Source organism: Bos javanicus, chromosome 16 (genome assembly GCF_032452875.1).
Source record: "Bos javanicus breed banteng chromosome 16, ARS-OSU_banteng_1.0, whole genome shotgun sequence".
NCBI classification, from domain to species: Eukaryota; Metazoa; Chordata; class Mammalia; order Artiodactyla; family Bovidae; genus Bos; species Bos javanicus.
The window spans coordinates 52,447,060-52,472,149 of record NC_083883.1 but is presented as its reverse complement, the minus strand read 5'-3'; the positions used below and the strand labels follow the sequence as shown (position 1 = coordinate 52,472,149).

Sequence of the window (25,090 nt, the reverse complement as noted above, 5' to 3'; positions counted from 1 at the left end):
GACTCTGAGCCTGAAAACCCAGTCCTATCCTAGCTCTGGAACCAGCTGTGACCTGGGGTGGATGCCATCCCTCACTGGACCTCAGAGAGGGCTTTTAAGACCCTTTCAGCCCTTTCCATGATCCCCTAGGGGGTTTCTCCACCAAAGGGCCCCCTCTTCTCCCAGTGTCCTGGATTCTCCTCTTGGGTGATTCAGTTAATTTCCTCCATGGATGCTCGCAAGTCCCACCTGCTTGGGCTCCGTGCTGCAGGGCTCAGGCATGGGGTCTCAGGCTCCAGGTTGCAGGGCTCAGGCCTGGGTCCATCCACATGTGTCTTGTTCCCGCAGGACTGCAGGGTCCTCCTGTCTGTGGAGCCCACGGACCAGGGCTGCTACCCGCTGAACAACCGTCTCTTCTGCAAGCCGTGCCACGTGAAGCGGAGTGCTGCGGGGTGCTGCTGAGGGCACCCTTGGGCCAGGGGCTGCGGCTGCACACTAGCCCTGCTTGTTGGGGCCCCTTCCCTAACTGTGTCCCTTCCCGACCTGTTCTGGCATGCTTTCCTTCCAAGCCACACACAGGGACCAGCTTGCAGCTCCGCCCATCACTTCAGCCACTGAGCCCCGGCCTCCTCCCAGCTCAGAGCACCCTTCAGACTCTCAGCTGTTCCTTCTCTCCTCTGGGCACCAGAAGGCTTTCGTACTGTGAACATCATGCCCGGGGTTCCCACCTCCACCGTTCTGGCCCCTCTTGAGCACTGGTCTCGACCCCCATTTCCAGGGGTCAGTTGGGTGAGTCTCCATTGAGCACCCTGTGTCCATAGCAATGATCCATGAGCTCTGAGCGTGCTGAGCTATTAGAGTACAACCCCAGAGTCCTTTAAAAAGCACTATTTTTAACATTTGAAGGTTAAATGATGAGAAACATACTTTGGATTTTGGGGGAAGGTGGGGAAATACCTTCCATTGTTCATAAATGTACAAGATAGTGACCCTCCTGGTGGCCTGGACTTCCCACCTCGAGGCCGTGTTGACATGGGGCTCAGGCCCAGGCATGAGCCTGCACAGCAGCGGCAGGAGCAAAGGGTGACACGCTGGCAGCCAAGGACGACGTCAGCAACTCCTCCAGCTGCCTTCTGGCGCCTCCTCCCGTGTGCAACAGTGATTCTGCAGCACAGATTAAGTGCCTATTGCTAGCCAGGGAGCGGAGCACAGGAGCCCTTGGGCGTTCCTCCTGCAGCCTTGATGGGGGCTGTGCTCACACACACACACACACACACACAGTCCTCCAGGACAGTAACAGGGGTGTCCCCCAACCCCTGCTCGGCCCCTTCAGCCCAGGCTGCCCTGTGACCACTGCCCAATCAAGGCCACACCTCTAAGATTCTTTTCCCTTTTAAGAAAAAATCACTTGTTGCTTTGTAATTCTAAAACATTTTGTAGGGCATGAACACATGAACAAAAGGTGCTTTCCTCCCTGGGGTCGTCTCAATGTACCACGTGCTCTTAGGAGGCTTCTCGGAGCTCCAAGTACCTGGAGGGTTTCTGTGTAGGGCCCCTTAAGGGCTTCGGACCAGAGAAGAGCTTCTTGCCTGAAGCTTAGAGCAGCAAGTCCCAAACTCCAGGCATTCCCATAACTTCCACAATTTTTATCATATGAGGACCTCCTGTTCTCTCACTTCCGTAATATTTTCTTTAACTCAGCATCCTTTTTCTTTTTACTCACTTAACCAATTTAGTCTTATGCTAACTAAGCAATATATCCACACAGCCACATGTTGATGTGCTAGTTATACATGAAAATAAATGCATAACTATTCAAACTTTGTCTGTGTTCCAAATAAGATCTCGCCTCGTAAATGCTGGCCTTTGCTTAGTAACATCAGCAAATCTTAGGACAGCTGCTCTGTGTGCATATGTGTGTGTGCGCGCACTCAGTTGTGTCTGACTCTGCAACCCCCTGGACTGTAGTCCTCCAGGCATCTCTGTCCATGGAATTTTCCAGACAAGAATACCGGTGCAGGTTGCCATTTCCATCTCCAGGAGAATCTTCTTCACCCAGGTATCAAACCTGCCTCTCTTGCATCTCCTGCATTGGCAGGCAAGTTCTTTACCAGCTGAGGCACCAGGGAAGTCCCCAGTGTGACATGAATGTCCAGCAAGTACCTATACCCTCTGTCCCAAACTGGGGCTCTTCTCAGCAGATAAAGGGACTCCTGTCCCTCCTGATGGCCAGTGATGCAGATTTACACCAGCCAGCACACAGGTACAGCTGTTCTTGGGCATGGCCACCGGCAGTGAAGCAGCTGCTGGGTGACCAGGGTGTGGAAGCCCTCCAAAGCCACCGAATCCTTTAGCAGAGTCAACACCACTCCCTGGATGTGCTCTGCACATAAGCCACACTCCCGTGAGCTTGCTCACCACCAGTTGGGCATAGTGAGTGCAGCTCCAGAGAGAAGCATGTGGGACGTGCTCTCAGTTCACAAAACTGGGTTTATTATGCCGGCTGCAGCAGGGTAGGCTGGGGGGCTGCACTGGATAAGGAACGGCAGGGCGTCTTAGTGAGGGCTAGGGGGCTTGTAGAACATGGCCAGGTATTGAGGGATCTGGGGAGGACTTAAGGATGCAGAGGTTTGCTCCGGATGTGTGCTGTCAGGAAGCAGCAGGCATTCTGTGGTTGAGAAGCTCGACTGCTCTCCTGAATGAGACGCTGCAGCTGCGGTTGGTAGGGGAGCAGCAGAGGCTCACAGGATGGGAGGGTATTGGAGATTCTTGCAGCTGGCCCAGAAGCTCTGGGCTCCAGGACCTGCCTCCAGGGCGCTGTGAGATTGGCACCCACCAAGGCTCAGAGGTGAGAGCCAGGCTAGCGGCTTCCCCGGCTGTCAGGGGCACTTTTCTCTCCTAGTTTGGTTTGTTGTAGTTTCTCCTGTCATTAAATTGTCATCTTGTGCTGTAATAACACATGTTGCAGCCTGTTTCTGGTTAGTTGTGTTTGGAAGGGTGGTGTCTGGATGAAATTCTGGGAGATGCCTGTGTCTTCTGAGCCACACGTTTATAAATCACTCCGTAAAGGTGTGCTTTCCCGGTGGCTCAGCTGGTAAAGAACCTGCCTGGCAATGCAGGAGACACAAGAGATGCAGGTTCCATCCCTGGATCAGCAAGATCCCCAGAGGAGGAAACGGCAACCCACTCCAGTATTCTTGATTGGAGAATTCCACAGAAAGAGGACCCTGGCAGGCTACAGTCCATGGCGTTGCAAAGAGTCAGACACGACTGAACGCGCGTGCACACACACACACATCATTCGTTGTTCAGTCGTGTCCAACTCTTTGCAACCCCATGGACAGCAGCACGCCAGGCTTCCCAATCCTTCACTATCTCCTGGAGTTTACTCAAACTCTTGCCCATTGAGTTTGTGATGCCATCCAACCATGTCATTCTCTAGGGAGATTTCAGCAATATAGTAAGCTAGTCACAAAAAGACGAATACTGTATGAGTCCACATATGTGAGGAGAAGGCAATGGCAATCCACTCCAGTACTCTTGCCTGGAAAATCCCATGGACAGAGGAGCCTGATAGGCTGTAGTCCATGGGGTTGCTAAGAGTCGGACATGAGTGAGCAATTTCACTTTGACTTTTCACTTTCATGCGTTGGAGAAGGAAATGGCAGCCCACTCCAGTGTTCTTGCCTGGAGAATCCCAGGGACAGAGGAGCCTGGTGCGCTGCCGTCTATGGGGTCGCACAGAATCGGACACGACTGAAGTGACTTAGCAGCAGCAGCCACATATGTGAGACCTTAGAATAGGCAAATTAATAGGATGGTGGGGTAGGGGTTTTGGGTGGTGGCATACAGAATTGTTTAGTGAGTACAAAGTGTGAGTTTGCACAAAGAAAAGTGGTCTGGAGATGACAGTGTGAATGTAGTTAATGCCACTGAGCTGTACACTTAAAACAGTTATGTGTTTATTTTAAAAATTTTCTTCTGCACTATTGTTTTATCATTTTTGGCTGTGCTGGGTCTTCACTGCTGCGTGTGGCCTTCTCTAGTTGTGGTGCAAGGGCTTCTCTGTGTTGGCTTCTCTTGTGGAGCACAGGCTCTAGGTGCACGGGCTTCCATTGTTGTGGCTCACGGGCTCAGTTGCCCACAGCATGTGGAATCTACCTGGACCAGAGTTCGAACCCATGTCCCCTACGTTGGCAGGCAGATTCTTCCCTGGACCACCAGGGAAGTCCTATGATTGGTAATTTTATGTTATGGACATTTTACCACAGTTAAATAATATACATAATTTAAGGCTTGGAGACTGGGAGATGAGCTGGTAAAAGTGACGTAGGAGTCCTGAGGTGGGGGACCATGCCTGTCATTGGCATCCTACGAAGGCTTTCCATTGTGTACAAATCCGGTGAGACGCTGCTGGCAGATCTGGGCTTCCGGAAAGCAGACCTAGCCTTCCTGAAGTGCCTTGCATGGCCACTAGAGGTCAGCATCAGCTAGTGAGCTGGGCACTGAACCCTGGGGCGCCCAACTCTCAAGCTTCTCATAGGGGTCCTCAGCTTCTCTAGATGCAAAATGGGAATCATTCTTGCCTGCCAACTGCACGTGGTTGCATAAGTAAGCAATATGGCTATGGAATTGCTGCAAGCAGACCACACCATCTTGGACGGAGACTGAATTCTTCATATGCCCAAACTCCTACCTATTAGGAGGGCCCCCCAGCAGTTCCCACGCTTCCACCACTGCAAGTCCCTGTCTGAGAACCTGGGCTCAATAAACACAGAACCGGGACAAATAACAGCATGAGGTTGCTAGGGAACCCCGAGCCTTCCTGTTTGTCACCCTGTCCCCAGAGTCCCCCTTACCCGAGGCTACATCCAGCACATGCAATCCCTTGCAGGTCAACCAAATGCTACCCCCTACTCTGCTAGGGACACAAATAGTAGAAATGAGCAATTAAATGAGAGCAGAAAGGGATCAGGATAGGGGAGAGAAGAGAAGGCTGGGCTGATAAAGAAGAATCTCAGAGACTACAGTACATTTTCAGAGAAATGGTTTTATTAAGTTACAATGCTAATATTGTGAATACTTACTGGTAAAAAACAATAATCTATGAAGTAGCTACTGTTAATATCCCAGTTCAAAGACAAGCTGCACATCACGGGAGCTTCCCTGGTGGTCCAGTAGTTAAGATTCCATGCTTCCACTGCAGGGGGTGCAAGTTCGACCCCTGGTCAGGGAACTAAGATCCTGCATGCTACATGGTGGGAAAAATAAAAGAGCAAACACCAACTTCACGTCAGAGAATCAGAGAGATTGTTGTAACTGCCTAGGACTGCACGGCAGAGTCAGGATCAGAGTCCAGTAAAAACTACAAGCCAAAAAAAAAAAAAAAACAACTACAAGCCAGTGTTATAGACCCACAAAATGTTCAAGAATGTTCCAGAGCCCATCATGTAACACAGATGCCCCAATCCAGCTGAAAACAATCTTAAATGTCTTGAGGACTTCATTTTAAAGAGATGTTGATTTTAGGCTGTGGGCTTCTGCAAGTGAGGTGTACTTTCCCCGTGCATTCAGAAAGGCTCTTGCATTCATGGTGTGTGAATCACACTAATCTCATGAATGAATATCAGCTCAGAGACCTTGGAGTCTGCCCTAGCCATGACCTTCCTTTTGCAGAGGAAAAAAAAAATGTGCTCTTCAGTGGAAAACTACAGACTCTACATGCAGCACATCTTCTGAGTTAGTGGATTCTAGCCTTTCATCATCTTTGAGGTGTTTTACAGCCCGGTAAATTGAAGTAACGATAAATTTATCCTGTCTTAGAGGTTTCCCCTATCCCCTTGTGGAAAAATCAGTTTCACCTCCATCTGCCCATTCATTTCAATATTCCTGACCTATGAATGTGAGTGTTCTGTTGTTGGTTATAACATCTGCCTGGTTCCCTTATAAATTAAAATGTTTAACATATATTCATCTTTTTTATCTGTATGGAATCATGATCTTTTCCTTGAAAACGATCTTTTAATGAGGGCTCCCCAGGTGGCTCAGTGGTAAAGAATCTGCCTGCCAATGCAGGAGATATGGGTTCGATCTCTGGGTCAGGAAGGTCCCCTGGAGTAGAAGATGGCAACCCGCTCTAGTATTCTTGTCCTATTCTTGTTCTATTTCCCATTGTCCATGGGAATCCCATGGACAGAGGAGCCTGGGGGGCTGCAGTCCATGGGGTCGCAAAGAGTCGACAAGACCAAGCACACAGGCATGCACGACCTTTCAGCATCTCCTTCATCAGATGTTTGGACACTCCTTTCAGTCAGGAGAGATGGCGAGTGGCTTGCGACCTTCCTGACTGACCAGTTATGAAGCAGCAGGCATGAGACTTCCTGGCCGTCCAGTGGCTAAGATTCTGCCCTCCCAATGCAAAGGGCCTAGGTTTGATCTCTTTTTCAGGGAACTAGATCCTACATGCCCACAATTAAGATCCGGAACAGCCAAATAAATAAAAAAGAACAAGTAGCAGCAGGCAGGTGGCAGCTGCCTCCCAGAGCCGCAGCTGAACGAGGTGGGTGGGGCAGGCAGGGCTCTGCTCAGGTCATGGGATGAGATCTTAGCGAGACCTGGCTCTCCCTCTGGTTAAGCCTCTAACCAGCCACTTTCCCTGAAGACACAGCCTCTCTAGGCCTGAGGATAAGGAACAGCAGAGGGAGCTGGCTTTCAGAGCTCTTGTTTGGGGCAAGGCTGGAGAGCTGGGGTGATTAATTACCCCTGACGGGGTTTCAGCACGGGTAGGAAGCAGACAGAGAGACCTGGAACTGGCAGTGGACATGCCTAACCAGGAGGCCTAGGCTGTGACTGCCCAGGGGGGCCAGGACCACTTGGGGGGTCAGGAATGGCCCGCACTAACAGATGCTGGGGGCTGGCCCCCGCCCCATAGAGTCCTCCCCACACCTCCTCACATCTCCGCCTTAAAAGTGAGGATGCTGGGGTCCAGGGAGACGCCATGCCCAGCTAACGACCACGGTCGGACCACACCCGGGATTTCTCTCAGTCTTTAGAGCCTGGCCAAAGCAAGATCAGGAGTGCCAGTCTCTTCCGTGGTAAAGGGGCCCAGAGAATGAGGGGCTCGAGGAAGTTGGAGTTGAAGAGATCTGGGCGCCTCAGTAATGATGACACGGACAGCTCTAACAACAACAGATACCATTTCAGGGGCAGGAGGTATCTATAGATGTGGTCTCTTTTAGTCCTCACTCCTGCCATGAAGTAATTACCTATGATCCCGGCCTTCAGACAAGGAAACCGAAGCTTATGTTACACTGCTCTAATGGCCTCGGCCTGCAATGGCTTGGACTGAGGCTTGGGTTCCCAGCCAGGGACTGGGCTGGGTCGCAGCAGTGAAAGCACCGGATCCTAGCCACTAGACCAGTGGTCAGTGACAGGGGCCCTGGTCCTTGGGCTTTGCGGAAAAGAATTCCCACAAAGACAGAAAGTAGTGAAGCAAGTAAAGTGTTTATTGGGATGAAAAAGAGCACAGTGTGTGTGAATAGACACATGGGCAGGCTCAGAGGGAGAGTCCCTGAGTTGCTGAGTCATGCCCTCATGGTAGTTTGAATTACTTTCATGGGGCATTTCTTCTGGGTTTTCTTTGCCCAGTTTGACTTGCCTGGCTGACAGTCCATATCTGGTATATCCCAGGACCCTCCCAGGTGTGCGCATGCCTCTCTTAGCCAAAATGGATCCTACCGAAAAGGCGTCTGGGGTAGAACATCCCTTGACATCCTCTTTGACCTCCAAGGAGCCTTTTCTGCGTATGTGTGCTCGGGGAGGTCACCTGACTTCAGGAGTGAGAAATGTGTGGTCTGTGCAGGGTCCAGCCTCCTTCCTTAATTGACCTACTGTTCTTGGAGTTTTTGGTCACTAGAGAATGAATCTCTAATTGCTTCATCCTGGGGGGCGGGGAGGCGGCCCATCTGCCTCCTGCCTCAACACCAGGGGTGGATTCTAGCTCCAAATGTCAGGACCTAATCCCTTTCCACCACTGCTTTCACCTCCTAGCTAGTCACTCGGTCCTCCCAGCTCTTATTCCTTCATCTGTGAAGAAACTGAATATTTCCTGTAAACAAGGATGTCACAGTGACTGCAGCCCTCCAACATGAGCCAAGGGCTTCCCTCATAGCTCAGTTGGTAAAGAATCTGCCAGCAATGCAGGAGATCCCGGTTCAATTCCTAGTTTGGGAAGATCTGCTGGAGAAGGGATAGGCCACCCACTCTAGAATTCTTGGGCTTCCCTTGTGGCTCAGTTGGTAAAGAATCTGACTGCAATGCGGGAGACCTGGGTTCAATCTCTGGGTTGGGAAGATTTCCCCTGGAGAAGGGAAAGGCTATCCACTCCAGTATTCTGGCCTGGAGAATTCCATGGGGTCGCAAAGAGTCGGACATGACTTAGCCACTTTCACTTCACTCAATGTGAGCCAGTGAGCCCTAAGGAAATTCAAGAAGGAAAGAATACCTGCCAGCTAGCAGCCATCAGACTGCAGCCACTCCCTACATTGAGCCCTGAGGAAACTCAGGATGTGAAAACACAGGATACTGGCCCCAGATAGCTGAGGTGTGTATTACAGGAATGATTCAGTGAGCCCACACACTTGCATCTTCCCATACACAGAGAAGTGCTAAATTCCTTAATTTGGGATAGCTGGTTTTCTTCAATTAATAACAATCTTTTCAATCCATAAATTTCATTTTTTTATCTTTGACTATGCTGGGTCTCCATTGCTATGCGCGGGCGGACTCTTCATTGAGGTGCCTGGGCTTAGCATTGCAGTGGCTTCTCTCATTGCAGAGCGTGGACTCTAGGGCACACAGGCTCAGTGCTTGCAGTGCGCAGGCTTAGCTGCCCCACGGCATGTGGAATCTTCCTGGACCAGGGATTGAACCCGTGTCCCCTGTGTTAGCAGGTGGATTCTTAACCGCTAGACCACCAGGAAAGTCCAACAATAATCTGTTGATGTTCATACTATCTGCCCTTTGTCACAAGACTTCTCTGTAACCTAACCCTCCCCCCTACACTCACACACACATACACACACACTTCATCTTGCCTCTGTGGAGCAGTTCTCCCAGAGTTACTTGAGATGCTGCCTCTTGGGCTTAAATCCTAAAAATTTCCACTGAATAAAACATAACTCTCAACTTTTAGGTTGTGAATATTTTTTAAGCCTACATCTGTAAAACAGAGATAATTATACTTTTCCTCATCACAAATAGCATATGACTAAATGCAATGTGGCTCTCTGGACTGGATCCTGGAATGGAAAAGGATATTTAGTGGAAAAACTGGTGAAATCGGATAAAGTTTGGAGTTTAGTGCATAGTTTTGTACCAATGTTGGTTTCCTCATTTGAACAAATGTGCCGTAGTTATGTAAGATGTTATCAAAAAGGAAGCTGGTGAAGGGTGTAAGGTAACTAACTCTCTCTGTGTCCTTTGTAACATTTCTGGAAGTCTAAAATTATTCCAAAATCAAAAGTGTATTATTTTAAAAAGTAACTGGACAAAAGAGAAGGCTGTGAGCTCTGGGAGGCACTGCCCATCAGGGACAGGGAAACACAAAGACCAGAGGAGGCCATCAGAGGCTTTTCTGCAGATGGGCCTGTTTTGCTGGGAGAAAGGGACACATATGGAGAAGGGAGGGGGAACCCACTGATGAAGGAGAGGGCAAGGAAGGCAAGGTGGGGGACCCAACCCAATTTATGTGGATTTCTGTTCTTGATTGTTCCCAGGGTCAGAGCAAACCCCGGTGGGGTGGCCCCAGATGGGTTCTGGCCAGGCAGGCAGAGTAAACAAAGCTTTGGGGCTGTTATTCCCCTCCCCATGTGGCCTGGGAGTCCTGGGGTGAGGTGGGGGAAGTGCTGGGGCTCCCTCCACCCCAGCAACCAGGAGACAGATGCCAAATGAGAAGTGGGGGATAAGGGGGTCTCAGAAAACCAGGGTGACCTTTAGCTAGCGTGGGTGGCAGTTTTTTTTTCTTTTTTCCTTTCCATAAACAGAGCAATTCCTCAGGAAAGAAAATACAACACAGCCCAGGAATCTTGAGCTGTTTCTTTAAAGCCAGCGGAGCTCTTGCAAAGTTCAGGTTCACAGGGAGAGACTGGCTGGAGCAGGAGAGAAACCTGAGAGGCATTAGCCTGAAGGCCTGATCAGAAGGCAGATCCAGGAAGGCCAAGGAGGGTTATGAAAGCTCTGTTTGGGGCCTGTGAGTCATCAGCCAGTCATCCTGGGGCTTTGGCCTCACTGAGCCCAGCTGGAACCTCCCTTGAAAATCTACACCCCTCCATCAGCACCCCACCCCCACCTCTGGGGCAGGGCAGAGCTCTGGGGTGGCCTACAGCTTGCCTGGAGCTTCCACTACATTCGTTCATTCAAATACTCTTGGACCCCTTCAGTATACCAGCCACTGCCCTTGGCACAGAACTCAGTTTAATGAGAGAGACAGAAAACAGAACAGCCTCTGCTGGTGGACACACACACACACTGGAAGGTCGGGAGAGGAAAGCTGGAGAGAGCATGACATCCACTCAGGAGTGGGGGTCCCCCAGCGAGCTGCCATTTCAGAGCACTCCAGGTGCTTGCTCTCCGAGCAGGGCAGCTGCGTGTGGATGGGAGGTGTGGGAAGGAGCAAGAATGAGGTCTAGCCAAGGGCAGAACCAAACCAGCAAGGGCCTCCTGGACTGTGGATGAGGGTGGGACTTTATCCCTGAGGGCCTGGGATGGAGGCACTCAGGTGGAGGCACCTTGAGCCCTGGTAGAATTCCAGAGACTGGGAACCAGAGGACATGGAAACTAACTGCCCATTCTCACAGAAGTGGAGACTAGAGCCCAGAGAGGGTGAGACTTGCCGGACTCACACAGCAGGCCAGGGCCATGCCCAGCTGTCCTGGTTCCCAGAACAGGCTTTTTCCCATCCCTCCCACTGTATTATCTTCCAAGACTTACTTGCGGACCCAGGTAGGTGCCTGCAAACATCTCGAGGAGGAGGAATGAAGGGTGTGGGTGAGAAAATTAGACCAGTGTTTTGAATAGGCTGACCCAGGGCGGATGATCCCCCGGGGGAAGGCGGACAGGCTTCCGACAGACAGCGGGGAGAGTCGACTTGCCCCAAAGGACGTTGTGAGTCACTGGAGAGCAAGGCTTACACTTCCTCCTTCCTCACGGCTTTGGTCTCAGTTCCCTGGGAGGAATCCCCCTGGATTCCTGGGGGCGGCCCTCCTCCTTGAAGGTCCAGATTGGGGTGCCAGCTATCTGCACCCCCTACAACTCCTCCACATTCCCTTTCTGAGGCCCTGGTAAATTTCCATCTTGGCCCCAGTTCTGACTCAGGCTCAGCCCATCACATGGACATTGGCTGCAAGAAGGTACAGCCTCCTCGCTCTCACCCTGAGCTCAGCCACACTTCCTCTGCCCTGGGCTACGTCCCCTTCTCTTTCTCCAGAAGTTGAGCCACTCTGACAAAGAGCCCCTGGCTGCCCAGTCAGTGGAACAAAATATTGACTGCAGGGAAGGTATCTTTGGAGAGCGGGTCACCAGGAGCCCCTGGATGGAAGACCAGAGATAATGAATGACCCCATGAAAGTGAAAGTCGCTGACTAGTGTCCGACTCTTTGCAACCCCGTGGATTATATAGTCCATGGAATTCTCCAGGCCAGAATACTAGAAGGGGTAGCCTTTCCCTTCTCCAGGGGATCTTCCCAACCTAGGGATCGAACCCAGGTTTCCTACATTGCAGGCAGATTCTTTATCCCACAGCTATCACTGACTGAGGGCCTACGATGTGTCAGGTGCTAATGCAGCCCAGAGCCCCAGGAGGCAGAAATATTCGTGTCCTAGTTTCACAGAGAGGAGAGAAGGTGGACCATAGTCAGAGGGAGTGAATGACTATGACATCCAGGCAGCACCCAGGACCCACTCAGGACTGAAGTCATGGATTTGATTTTATTTTTTAGACAGTTACTTATTTATTTGGTTGCACTGGGTCTTAGTTGGGGCATGTGAACGCTTAATTGCAGTGTGTAGGATCTAGTTCCCTGACCAGGGATGGAACCCAGGCCCCTGCATTGGGAGTGAGGACTCCCAGCCACTGGACCACCAGGGGAGTCCTAGGTCATGGATTCTAAGTGGGCGGCTGACAAGGTGGTGTGTTTTGCTACAACCAGCCACCCAGGTGAGGCGCAGAGTGGTCAGAGAGCTTGTTGGGGTTTTGGCAGGTGCTGGGAAGGTTGTGCAGGTAGGAAGAACGGTGAGGAAGGAGGGGCCGAGGTTCAGGGAGCAGGGATGGGCTTCCCGACAGCTGGGGTTGGGGAACCAGACAGAAGGAGGAGGGGAGGGGAGGGGCAGAGGTCAGTCATCGGAAATTAAGGAGACTTCAGTGCAGGCTTTAGTCCTGGGCTCTGAACCCTGGGGTGGTCTCTGCTTGCGGGATGAGTTGTTTGTTTGCTTCCTGTTGGGTCCACAGTCTGTGGGGAACAGGCCCTCCCTGAATATTTATGGAGTGAGAGTGTGGCTACCAGAGGGAATCTGCGGTGGGGTCACTTTCCTCTTTCTACCATGGTGTTTTATTTTTCTTTTCTTGAAAATGTTTAAACCTTTGTTTGTTTTTGGCTGCTCCGGCTGACCAGGGATCGAACCCATGTCCCCTGCACTGGCAGGCAGATTCCCATCCACTGCGCCATCAGAGAAGGCCTACTGTGTGTGTTTTAAAATACTTTTATTTATTTATTTATATTTGGTTGTGCTAGGTCTTCGTTGCTGGGAGGGCTTTTCTCTAGTTTCGGGGAGTTTTCTCTAGTTTTCGGGGCTACTCTCCGGTTGTGGCGTGAGGAAGCCCATCGATGTGGCTTCTCTTGTTGCAGAGCACAGGCTCTAGGGCCTCGGTGGCTGCAGCACGTGGGCTCAGTAGTTGCGGTTGCCAGGCTACAGAGCACAGGCTCAATGGTTGTGGTGCATGGACTTAGCTGCTCCGTGGCATGTGGGATCTTCCCAGATCAGGGATGGAAGCCTTGTCTCCTGCGCTGGCGGGCAATTCTTTACGCTGAGCCACTGGGGAAGCCCACTGCCGTGTTTGTTTGTGTTAAATAACAGCTTTATTGAGCTATAGTTTACATACCACAAAATTCAGCCTTTTTTAGGGTTTTTAAACAGTAGTTTTGTTTATATTCAGGGCTTCCCTGACAGCTCAGCTGGTCAAGAAAGAATCTGCCTGCAATGAGAGAGACCTGGGTTTGAGCCCTGGGTTGGGAAGATCCCCTGTAGAAGGGAACAGCTACCCACTCCAGTGTTCTGGCCTGGAGAATTCCATGGACTGTATAGTCCATGGGGTCACAAGAGTCTGACACGACTGACTGACTTTCACTTTCACTGTGTATATTCACAGAAATATACAGCCATCATCACTATCTAATTCCAGAATATTTGCGTGCTAAGTTGCTTCAGTCGTGTCTGACTGTTTGCAACCCAATGGACTGTAGCCCGCCGGGCTCTTCTGTCCATGGGATTCTCCAGGCAAGAATACTGGAGTGGGTTGCCATTCCTCCTCTGGGGGATCTTCCCAACTCAGGGATGGAACCCAAGTCTCTTACGTCTCCTGCATTGGCAGGCAGGTTCTTTACCACTGAGCCACCTGGGAAGCCTCTCAGAGTATTTGATCACCCTCAAAAAGAAACCGCAGGCCCGCTTTCCCCATCCCCTCAGTCCCTGGCAACCAGTAATCTACGTCCCGTGCATTTGCCTCTTTGGGACATTTTTATCAGTGGAATCACACAATATACTGTCTTTTATGTCTGTCTTCCTTCACTTAGCGTGTTTTCAAGGTTCATTCATATTGTAGCTCGTATCAATATTTCATTCACTTTTATTGTCAAATAATATCCCATTGTATGAATATACCGCATTTTGTTTATTCATTCATTAGCTGAAGGGCACTTCAGTTGTTGCATTTTTTTGACTATTATGAATAATGCTTCTATGAGTATTCATGAACAGGTTTATTTTTTTTTAATATGTTTATTCTTATTTATTTGGCTGTGTCAGGTCGTATTCGTGGCACGTGGGACTTTTCGTCGTGGTGCATGGGCTTCTCTCGTTGTGGTGTGGGGGCTCCAGAGTGCACAGGCTCAATAGTTGTGGTGCTTGGGCTTAGTGAGTTGCTCCGAGGCATATGGAATCTTAGTTCCCTGACCAGGGATTGAACCGACATCCCTTACATTGGAAGGTGGATTTATAACCACTGGACCACCAGGCAACTCCCTCATGTGCCTGTTTCTGTGAAGATACATGTTTTCATGTCTCCTGGGTATGCACCTGGTGAAGAATGGAATTGTTGGGAGAATTTTTACATTGTTTCAATTTCTTACATAATTCTTTGTTAAAAATTTAAAAATTCCTTTTCTAAAAAGATGAGCTGAATCCATAGAAAAAAAAAATAATGGAATAATATTTGAGATAGGAAAGAGGTAAGGATAGGTGGGGAGCTGAGACTGAGGCTACCACCTGGTTGGTGAACAACTTTGAGCAAATTCCTGCCCTTCTCAAGGCCGGGCCTGTGAAATGGGGGTGGGGCAGGGTTGGGCAGGGCAGGAGCAGAGGGCTGAGCTAGAATGAAGACTTTTCAGGGCCCACCCAACCCTGATAGCACAAGGTCTTGAAACTGGCTGGGTTTCCACACCTGGTTAGAGAAACAGACGAAGGAAATGATCTGGCCTTTTGAGTTCTCTCCCTGAAAGAATAAATAACACAATGCAGGTATTCCAGGCAACAAGCCAAATTCAACCTAGAAGAATATTTTAGGTCACTCCCTCTTCAATTCCTCAGTGAGATGAAGAGATATTTCACTCTGCCTGACATTTATCTTCCACTCTAAAACAATCTCAAACTAAAATGTGCATAGGAAATCCTGGGGATTGGGCTGGGCTGGGGGAAAATCCTGGGGATCTTAATAGTCAAATGCTGAATCCACAGGGCTGAGATTCTGCAATTCTAAAGACCTACCAAGTAATGTCAGTGCAGCTGGAGGAGACTCTTCAGAGTCCCTTGGGCAGCAAGGAGATCAAACCAGTCAATCCTAAAGAAAATCAACCCTGAATATTCATTGGAAAGACTGAAGCTGAAGCTCCAATACTTTGACCACCTGATGCGAAGAGCTAATTCATTGAAAAAGACCCTAATGGTGGGAAAGATTGAGGGCAAGAGGAGAAGGGGGTGGCAGAGGATGAGATGGTTGGATGGCATCACTGACTCAATGGATGTGAGTTGGAGCAAACTCCAGGAGACAGTGAAGGACAGGGAAGCCTGGTGTGCTACAGTTCTTGGGGTCGCAAAGAGTTGGACATGACTTAGTGACTAACCAACAGCAACCACAAGCTGATATGCAGCCCATGATTTATTTACTTACTTATTATAATTTAAAAAATTATCTATTTATTTTGTTTGTTTTTGGCTGCACAGGGGCTTTGTTGCTGCACGTGGGCTTTCTCTAGTGGCAGATTGCAGGGACTACTCTTTGTTGCCCTGCTTGGGTTTACTGCAGTGTCTTATCTTGTTGTGGAGCATGGGCTTGGTTCCTCTGTGGCATGTGGGGTCTTCCCAGACCAGGGATGGAACCATGTTCCCTGCATTGGCAGCTGGATTCCCAACCACTGAACCACTCAGTTCAGTTACAAAGACTTGGACAGGACTGAGTGACTGAACTTAACTGAACTGAGTTCAGTCGCTCAGTCCTGTCCGACTCTTTGTGACCCCATGGACTGCAGCACGCCAGGCTTCCCTGTCCATCACCAACTCCCGGAGCTTACTCAAACTCACGTCCATCAACTTGGTGATGTCATCCAACCATCTCATCCTCTGTCGTCCCCTTCTCCCACCTTCAATCTTTCCCAGCATCAGGGTATTTTCCAATGAGTCAGTTCTTCACATCAGACGGTCAAAGTATTGGAGCTTCAGCTTCAGCATCAGTCCTTCCAATGAATATTCAGGACTGAGTTCCTTTAGGATTGACTGATTGGATCTCCTTGCAGTCCAAGGGACTCTCAAGAGTCTTCTCCAACACCACAGTTTAAAAGCATCAATTCTTTGATGCTCAGCTTTCTTTATAGTCCAACTCTCACATCCATACATGACTATTGGAAAAACCATAGCTTTGACTAGATCGACCTTTGTTGGCAAAGTAATGTTTCTGCTTTTTAATATGCTCTCTAAGTTTGTCATAGCTTTTCTTCCAAGGAGCAAGCATCTTTTAACTTCATGGCTGCAGTCACCATCTGCAGTGATTTTGGAGCCCAATAAAATAAAGTCTCTCACTGTTTCCATTGTTTCCCCATCTATTTGCTATGAAGTGATGGGACCAGATCCCATGATCTTAGTTTTCTGAATGTTGAGTTTTAAGCCAACTTTTTCACTTTCCTCTTTCACTTTCATCCAGAGGCTCTTTGTTTCTTCTTCACTTTCTGCCATAAGGGTGGTATCATCTACATATCTGAGGTTATTGATATTTCTCCCAGCAATTTTGATTCCAGCTTGTGCTTCATCCAGCCTGGCATTTATGATGTACTCTGCATATAAGTTATATAAACAGGGTGACAATGTACAGCCTTGACATATTCCTGTCCTGATTTGGAACCAGTCTGTTGTTCCATGTCCAGTTCTAACTGTTGCTTCTTGACCTGCATACAGATTCCTCAGGAGGCAGGTCAGGTGGCCTGGTATTCTCATCTCTTTAAGAATTTTCCAGTTTGTTGTGATCCACACAGTCAAAGACTTTGGCATAGTCAATAAAGCAGAAGTAAGATGGCAGAGCAGAAGGACATGTGCTCATCTTCTTTGAAAACTCCAAAACTACAACTCGCTGCTGAATAACTGTCGACTGGAGAAAGTTGGATCCCACCAAAAAAAGATACCCCACGTCCAAGGGCAAAGCAGAAGCCCCAGCAAGATGGTAGGAGGGGCGAAATCGAGTTTAGACTCAAACCCCTTACCTGCCAGAGACACTCAGAGGGCTCAAACAAAACTTGTGCTCACCAGGACCCAGGGACCCCACAGAGACTGAGCCAGAACTGTGCTTGAGTGTCTCCTGCGAAGGTACGGGTCAGCAGTGGCCTGCTACAGGGGCAGGGGCTCTGGGTACAGCAGACCTGGGTACGGCATAAGCCCTCTTGGAGGGGGTTACCATTAACCCCACTATAGAGCCACCAGAACTTACACAGGACTGGGGAAACAGACTCTTGGAGGGCACAAACAGAACCTTGTGTGCACTGAACCACTAGGGAAGCCTAATTATTATAATTTTTATTGGAGTATAGTTGATTTACAGTATTTGTTGTGTTAGTCACAGGCGTACGGCAAAGTGAACCAGTCATATATATACTTATATCCACTCTTTTTAGATTCCTTTCCTATATAGCCCTTTACAGAGTATTGAGTAGAATTCCCTCTGCTGTATAGTAGGACCTTATTAGTTACCTATTTTATGTATAGTATTGTATATATGCCAGACCACAATTTAAATAGCAAGGCTCTAGGGAATTCCCTGAGAGTCCAGTGAGTCATTAGGACTCCATGCTGCCACTGTAGGGGACTAGGGTTCAATCCCTGATTGGGGAACTAAGATCCCACAAGCCATGCAGCATGGCCAAAAAAAAAAAAAAAGGAATCAAAATAAACAAACAGTAATAAACGGAGAAGGCAATGGCACCCCACTCCAGTACTCTTGCCTGGAAAGTCCCATGGATGGAGGAGCCTGGTGGGCTGCAGTCCACGGGGTTGCTAAGAGTCGGACACGACTGAGCGACTTAACTTTTACTTTTCACTTTCATGCATTGGAGAAGGAAATGGCAACCCACTCCAGTGTTCTTGCCTGGAGAATCCCAGGGACGGGGGAACCTGGTGAGCTGCCGTCTATGGGGTCGCACAGAGTCGGACACGACTGAAGTGACTTAGCAGCAAGACTTTATTCCTCCTACACAAGGGAATGAAATAGCACTTTGCAATTTTGCCATTATCCATTAGGGAAAGCTACCCTATTGCATGTATTTTGATGAATCTCTCATAATTATGATGACTAGGTGAGTGAGAGAACAAAATGCTTATGCCTGTCCCAGAAAGAGTGTGAGGGAAAACATCATTTTGTCCTTGCAATAACCCTGTGAGATTAGATGATGGTCCCCATTTTGCAAATGAGGAGGGTGTTCAGAGAAGGTGAGCAAATGTCAGAGCTATGGCTTGTTCTACAGTCTGACTCCAAACCCAGTGCCCACTCCCCCACACTGCCTGGTCCCCACTTCCCTCTCTCCCATATCTCTGAAACTGCCATTCAGCCCTGGATTTGGAAACAGTTGCAAGCTCTAGATAGAAAAGGGATTGAGGATATCTAAGCACCGGGATATGCTCCTACAGACATGCAAATTTATGTGACAAGGACGTTCCAGGCAGCAGCATTTATAAGAGAGAAGAGCTGGAAACTCTGTTAGAAACACACGGTAGAATTGCTCAAAGATGACTTAAAACTGTAGCAACTGCCTTCCCGTTAGCTTGCATCACCTGTCATTTCTTTCTTGATTTTCAGTACTACCTCTTGTTTGTTTCTGTCTATGTCTGTCTCATCTATTAGAATGTCAGTTCTTGAAAGTCAAGAACATTGCTGGGTTCCTAATGTCAGTGTTCAATCATTTTTGTGAAATGAATGAACCTGAGCATTTTGAGATAGCAAGTAAAAAGGTCATTGCAGGATGTTGTGCACAGGATACTATTTTTGTTTTTAAAAATGTTTGAGTGCAGGTAGAGAAAAATCTGTAAGACTGAATATTAATAACTTTGGGATTGGGACTGGGGATTAGGTAGGGATGATTCTCATTTTCCATTATTTCAGTCTGTTTTTTACTATGAGCATGAATTTCCTTAGTAATAATAAAAGTGTTTTTTTTTTTTTTAATAATATTCCAGACTTTTATCTATAGGTGCCAACATTGACGTCTGGGGATGTTTATTCCAGCATTATTTATAGTGGCAAAAAGTAGAAATTATCATTTGCCTGCTTTAAAAGGGCTTCCCAGGTAGCACTAGTGGTAAAGAATCCACCTGCCAATGCAGGAAACATGAGAGACTCAGGTTCGACCCCTGGGTCAGGAAGATCCCCTGGAGGAGGGCATAGAAGCCCACTCCAGTATTCTCGGCTGGAGAATCCCATGGACAGGGTAGCCTGGTGGGCTACAGTTCATGGGGCTACAAAGAGTTGGACATGACTGAAGCGACTTAGCGTGCATGCAACACAGAACTCCATTCCTCTGGAGATCCCTCAGACTCGGAATGCTTCTTCCTTTTTTTGTTTAGTGGCTCAGTCGTGTCTGACTCTTTGCAACCTCATGGACTGTAGCCTGCCAGGCTCCTTTGTCCATGGGATTTTCCAGGCAAGAATACTGGAGTGGGTTTCCATTTCCTTCTTCTGGGGATCTTCCCAACCTAAGGATCTAACCTGCAGCTCCTATCACATCTCCTGCATTGCAGATGGATTCTTTTACTGCTGAGCCACCAGGGAAGCCCTAGAATGAATCCTTTCAGTTCAGTTCAGTTCAGTCGCTCAGTCATGTCCGACTCTTTGTGACCCCATGAATCACAGCATGCCAGGCCTCCCTGTCCATCACCAACTCCCAGAGTTCACTCAGACTCATGTCCATCGAGTTGGTGATGCCATCCAGCCATCTCATCCTCTGTTGTCCCCTTCTCCTCCTGCCCCCAATCCCTCCCAGCATGAGGGACTTTTCCAAATGAGTCAACTCTTCGCATGAGGTGGCCAAAGTATTGAAGTTTCAGCTTCAGCATCAGTGATTCCAATGAACACCCAGGGCTGATCTTCTTTAGGATGGACTGGTTGGACCTCCTTGCAGTCCAAGTTACTCTCAAGAGTCTTCTCCAACACCACGGTTCAAAAGCATCAATTCTTTGGCGCTCAGCTTTCTTCACATCCTTTAATAAGTCAATATAGTATTTATTTATTTATTTTTTAATTGAAGAGTAATTGCTTTATAGGATTTTGTTGTTTTCTGTTAAACATCAACATGAATCAAACATTGGTGTACATATGTCCCCTAACTGTTGAACCTCTCTCCCACCTCTATCCCCATCCCACCCTTCTAGGTGGTTACAGCCCGTTTGAGTTCCCTGAGACATACAGCAAATTCCCATTGGCTATCTATTTTACATATGGTAATATAAGTTTCCATGTTATTCTCTCCATACATCTCACCCTCTCCTCTCATCTTCCCATGTCCATAAGTCTGTTCTCTCTGTTTCTCCATTGCTGCCTGGCAAATAAATCCATCAGTACCACTTTTCTAGATTCCATATATATGTGCTAGTATACGATACTTATCTTTCTCTTTGTGACTTACTTCACTCTGTATAATAGGCTCAAGGTTCATCCAGCTCATTAGAACTGACTCAAATGCATTTCTTTTTATGGCTGAGTAATATTTCATTGTGTATATGAAGCACAACTTATTTATCCATTCATCTGTCAATGGATATCTAGGTTGCTTCCATGTTCTAGCTGTTGTAAATAGTGCTGCAATGAACAATAGGATACATGTGTCTTTTTAAATTTTGGTTTCCTCAGGGTATATGCTTTAGGAGTGGGATTGCTGAGTCATGTGTTGGTTTTATTCCTAGTTTTTTAAGGAATCTCCATACCATCTCCCATAGTGGCTGTACCAATTTACATTCCCACCAAAAGTGCAAGAGCATTCCCTTTTCTCCACAACCTCTCCAGCATTTATTGTTTGTAGACTTTTTGGATGATAGCCATTCTGACCGGTGTGAGGTGATATCTCATTGTAGTTTTGATTTGCATTTCTCTAATAATGAGCGATGTTGAGCATCTTTTCACGTGTTTGTTAGCCATCTGTATTGGAGAAATGCTTATTTAGGTCTTTTCCCCACTTTTAGATTGGGTTGTTTGTTTTTCTGATATTGAGTTCTATGAGCTGCTTGTATATTTTGGAAATTAATCCTTTGTTCGTTGTTTAATTTGCTATTATATTCTCCCGTTCTGACGGTTGTCTTTCCACCTTGTTTATAGTTTCCTTTGCTATGCAAAAGCTTTTAAGTTTAACTAGGTCCCACTTGTTTACTTTTGTTTTTATTTCCATTACTCTAGGAGGTGGATCATAGAGGATCTTGCTTTGATTTATGTTGTTGAATGTTCTGCCTAAGAGTTTTATAGTTTCTGGTCTTACACTTAGGTCTTTAATCCATTTTGAGTTTATCTTTGTGTATGGTGTTAGAAAGTGTTCTAATTTCATTCTTTTACATATAGCTGTCCAGTTTTCCCAACATCACTTACTGAAGAGGCTATCTATGCCCCATTGTCTATTTTTGCCTCCTTTGTAAAAAAATGAGGTACCAATAGGTGTGTGGATTTATTTCTGAGCTTTCTATCTTGTTCCATTGGTTTATATTTCTGTTTTTGTGGCAGTACCATACTGTCTTGATGACTGTAGCTTTGTAGTATAATCTGAAGTCAGGAAGGTTGATTCATCCAGCTCCATTCTTCTTTCTCAAGATTGCTTTGGCTATTCAGGGTCTTTTGTGTTTCCATATGAATTTTGCAATTTTTTGTTCTAGTTCTATGAAAAATGCCATTGGTAGTTTGATAGGGATCACATTGAATCTGTAGATTGCATCTGGTAGTATAGTCATTTTCACAACATTGATTCTTCCTTCCCAGGAACATGGACTATCTCTCCATCTGTTTATGTCATCTTTGATTTCTTTCATCAGTGTCTTATAATTTTTTGTATATAGTTCTTTCATCTCCTTCAGATCAGATCAGATCAGATCAGTCACTCAGTCGTGTCCGACTCTTTGCGACCCCATGAATCACAGCATGCCAGGCCTCCCTGTTCATCACCAACTCCCAGAGTTCACTCAGACTCATGTCCATCGAGTCAGTGATGCCATCCAGCCATCTCATCCTCTGTTGTCCCCTTCTCCTCCTGCCCCCAATCCCTCCCAGCATCAGAGTCTTTTCCAATGAGTCAACTCTTCGCATAAGATGGCCAAAGTACTGGAGTTTCAGCTTTAGCATCATTCCCTCCAAAGAAATCCCAGGGCTGATCTCCTTCAGAATGGACTGGGTGGATCTCCTTGCAGTCCAAGGGACTCTCAAGAGTCTTCTCCAACACCACAGTTCAAAAGCATCAATTCTTCTTCAGCGCTCAGCCTTCTTCACAGTCCAACTCTCACATCCATACATGACCACAGGAAAAACCATAGCCTTGACTAGACGAACCTTTGTTGGCAAAGTAATGTCTCTGCTTTTGAATATGCTATCTAGGTTGGTCGTAACTTTCCTTCCAAGGAGTAAGCGTCTTTTAATTTCATGGCTACAGTCACCATCTGTAGTGATTTTGGAGCCCAGAAAAATAAAGTCTGACACTGTTTCCACTAGGTAGGTTTATTCCTAGATATTTTATTCTTTTTGTTGCAGAGGTGAATGGGATTGATTTCTTAATTTCTTTCTGATTTTTCATTATTAGTATATAGGAATGCAAGTGATTGCTGTGTATTGATTTTGTATGTGACTTTGCTAAATTCACTGATTAGCTCTGGTAATTTTCTGATAGTATCTTCAGGATTTTCTAGGTATAGTATCATGTCATCTGCAAACAGTGAGAGAGTTACTTCTTTTCCAATCTGGATTCCTTTTATTTCTTTTTCTTCTCTGAATGCTGTAGCAAGGACTTCCAAACCTATGTTGAATAATAGTGGTGAGAGTGGACACCCTTGTCTTGTTCCTGATCTTAGGGTAATGCTTTCAGGTTTTCCACCATTGAGAATAATATTTTCTATGGGCTTATCATATATGGCCTTTACTATGTTGAGACAGGTTCCTTCTATGCCCATTTTCGGAAGAGTTTTAATAGGTGCTGAACTTTGTCAAAGGCTTTTTCTGCATCTATTGAGATTATTGCATGGTTTTTCTCTTTCAATTTGTTAATATGGTGTATCACATTGATTGATTTGCAAATACTGAAGAATCCTTGCATCCCTGGAATAAACCCAACTTGATCATGGTGTATGAACTTTTTAATGTGTTGTTGAATTCTGTTTGCTAGAATTTTGTTGAGGATTTTTACATCTATGTTCATCAGTGATATTGGCTTGTAGTTTTCTTTTTTAGTGTTGTCTTTGGTTTTGGTATCAGGGTGATGGTGGCTTCATAGAATGGGTTTGGAAGTGCTCCGTCCTCTGTTTATCTTCTATAGTATTCTTAAAAATTAAAGTTTGGCCACCAGGAAAGACTGAACAAAAATTATTCCCCTCCCTCCCAAACAACAAGGAAACAGCTTAATCATCTCTTTCCTGACCCACAGAAACAAGGAAGTAGCTGGAGCTGAAGCCTTAAATATGAAATTTCAGCTCCTAAAACATTGCTTGTTGCTCAAAGGTGAAAATCCACACGTTTTCTTCTCCAATATTTGTCCTAATTGTGAGTTTGTTTCCATACAGCATGCACGCACACATCCCCGGTACTCACTCACATGTGCTCTTACTTTCACGTGAGACACTATTTTTGTGTGTGTGTTTGTTGATTAATTATGAGAATAACAAACTTGGTGTGTGCAGAGTTTCAAAGGTGCTTTGTCCACATCAAAGCCACCTGAGTCCTTTTCTCTGAAAGCCTGAAAAATCAAATTACACAACCAAGGATCACTACTTTCCCAGATGCTGTTCACAGGCTGCATATTGACGGAGGGCAGAGAAAAAGTCCTCATAACTGATGTTTAGGTAGGAAGGCAAAGAGACAAGCTCCATCACCCTGATATGCTAGTGCAGAAAGCCTAGTGTGCTGTCCTCAGACCAAACTTCAACACTAAATCAGGATCAGGGACATCATTCAAACTAAATGGTCTAACATATCTGCATCCATATCTGTGGATTTCTTTTGCTGCTGAACTACTAACTGGCCAAACTCTTGAGCAGTTCTCACAATATCTGCTTTTCCATCTTCTGGGGACAGCACTTTCGCTGATGAATGGCAATCTTTGTCATGACTTTACAAATTCTGGTGAGTATTTGGAACTATCTAAGTCAGTCCAGATGTTCCTGATGTTGTTTTAAATTTCATCTCTCAACCTGGAATTATTTCTTTTGACAATCCCCTGGTGGTCGTAGACGCTGAGGAAATAGATGCCCACGCCAGACCGCACCACCAAGCTTGCGATGTCGGAGAAGCTGGGCTCCTGCTCCTCCTCGGTGATCACCAGGCTCAAGTACACAGGCAGCTTCTCCAAGGAACTGCAGTCCTCGCGCTACTGCAACCGCAGGTGGGCCGGCCGGGCCGGTCTCCTGAGCCGAGGCCGGTGGTCAAGGCGGTTCCCGCCGGCAGCCGGGAGCTGGGAACCGAGCCGCGCTAGAACCGTGGCGGAGGCGGCGCGGCAGCGGCTACGCCTGATCCAGTTCTAGGTGCCTAACCGCAAGCGGAGCCCGGAGGTGAGCTTGAGATGAGGTGCAGGCCGAAGTGCAGCCACCCACAGCAGCAGCTCCTACAGCCCGATCACGCTCTCGTGGCTCCCTGGCGTCCGCCCGCTCCCACACCCGCGGCGAGCCAGCTTCCTATCCAGAGTCGCCCAGCGTTTCCCGCCCCCTGCCCTCAAACCCGTTCTTTACACTTTCCACGCACCCCCAACCTCTTTCTGCTGTCAGTACCTCACCTCGCTCCCCACCCTCAACTCCCCCACCCCAATCTCCGCCATCTCCCTCCATCATCATAGTGATTGAACCGTGCAGACATGGGTCTGCAGACCTGAGTTTGCACACCGGTTCTGCCACACTAGGGAGTTAATTTGAGTCCCAGTTTCCTTCTTTATACTTAGAATTCCCAGATTCTCTGGGACTTTATTTTTCTTTTGGCCACGCCAGGCGGCATGTGGGATCTTAGTTCCCCGACTAAGGTTAGAACTCCTGCAGATTCCTGCAGCACGGATTCTTAACCACTGGACCTCAGGGAAGTCCCTCCTTTATAAAGTTACTAACAGGATAATACTGACTCTGCCAAACAGCTTTAATGAGCGAA

General features: G+C 47.5%; 1 protein-coding gene and 1 pseudogene across 9 annotated transcripts in view; one reads left to right on the top strand and one right to left on the bottom strand.

Annotated features, from left to right (window-relative positions):
* Positions 1-25,090, top strand: part of FBLIM1 (filamin binding LIM protein 1) — a 58,370-nt gene that overhangs the window by 25,969 nt on the left and 7,311 nt on the right. For 6 of the 9 annotated variants that reach the window (XM_061383212.1, XM_061383214.1, XM_061383211.1 and 3 more), the window contains 3 exons: positions 328-2,038; positions 23,998-24,082; positions 24,190-24,507. In XM_061383212.1, coding sequence (XP_061239196.1) covers positions 328-441 — 114 coding nt within the window. In that variant the 3' untranslated portion in view covers positions 442-2,038; positions 23,998-24,082; positions 24,190-24,507. Of the gene's footprint in view, positions 1-327; positions 20,221-23,997; positions 24,508-25,090 lie in introns of all 9 variants that reach the window. The other 3 variants (XM_061383209.1, XM_061383210.1, XM_061383208.1) reach the window with 3 other exon arrangements.
* LOC133227357 (dehydrodolichyl diphosphate synthase complex subunit NUS1-like) lies at positions 20,214-24,770 on the bottom strand (annotated as a pseudogene).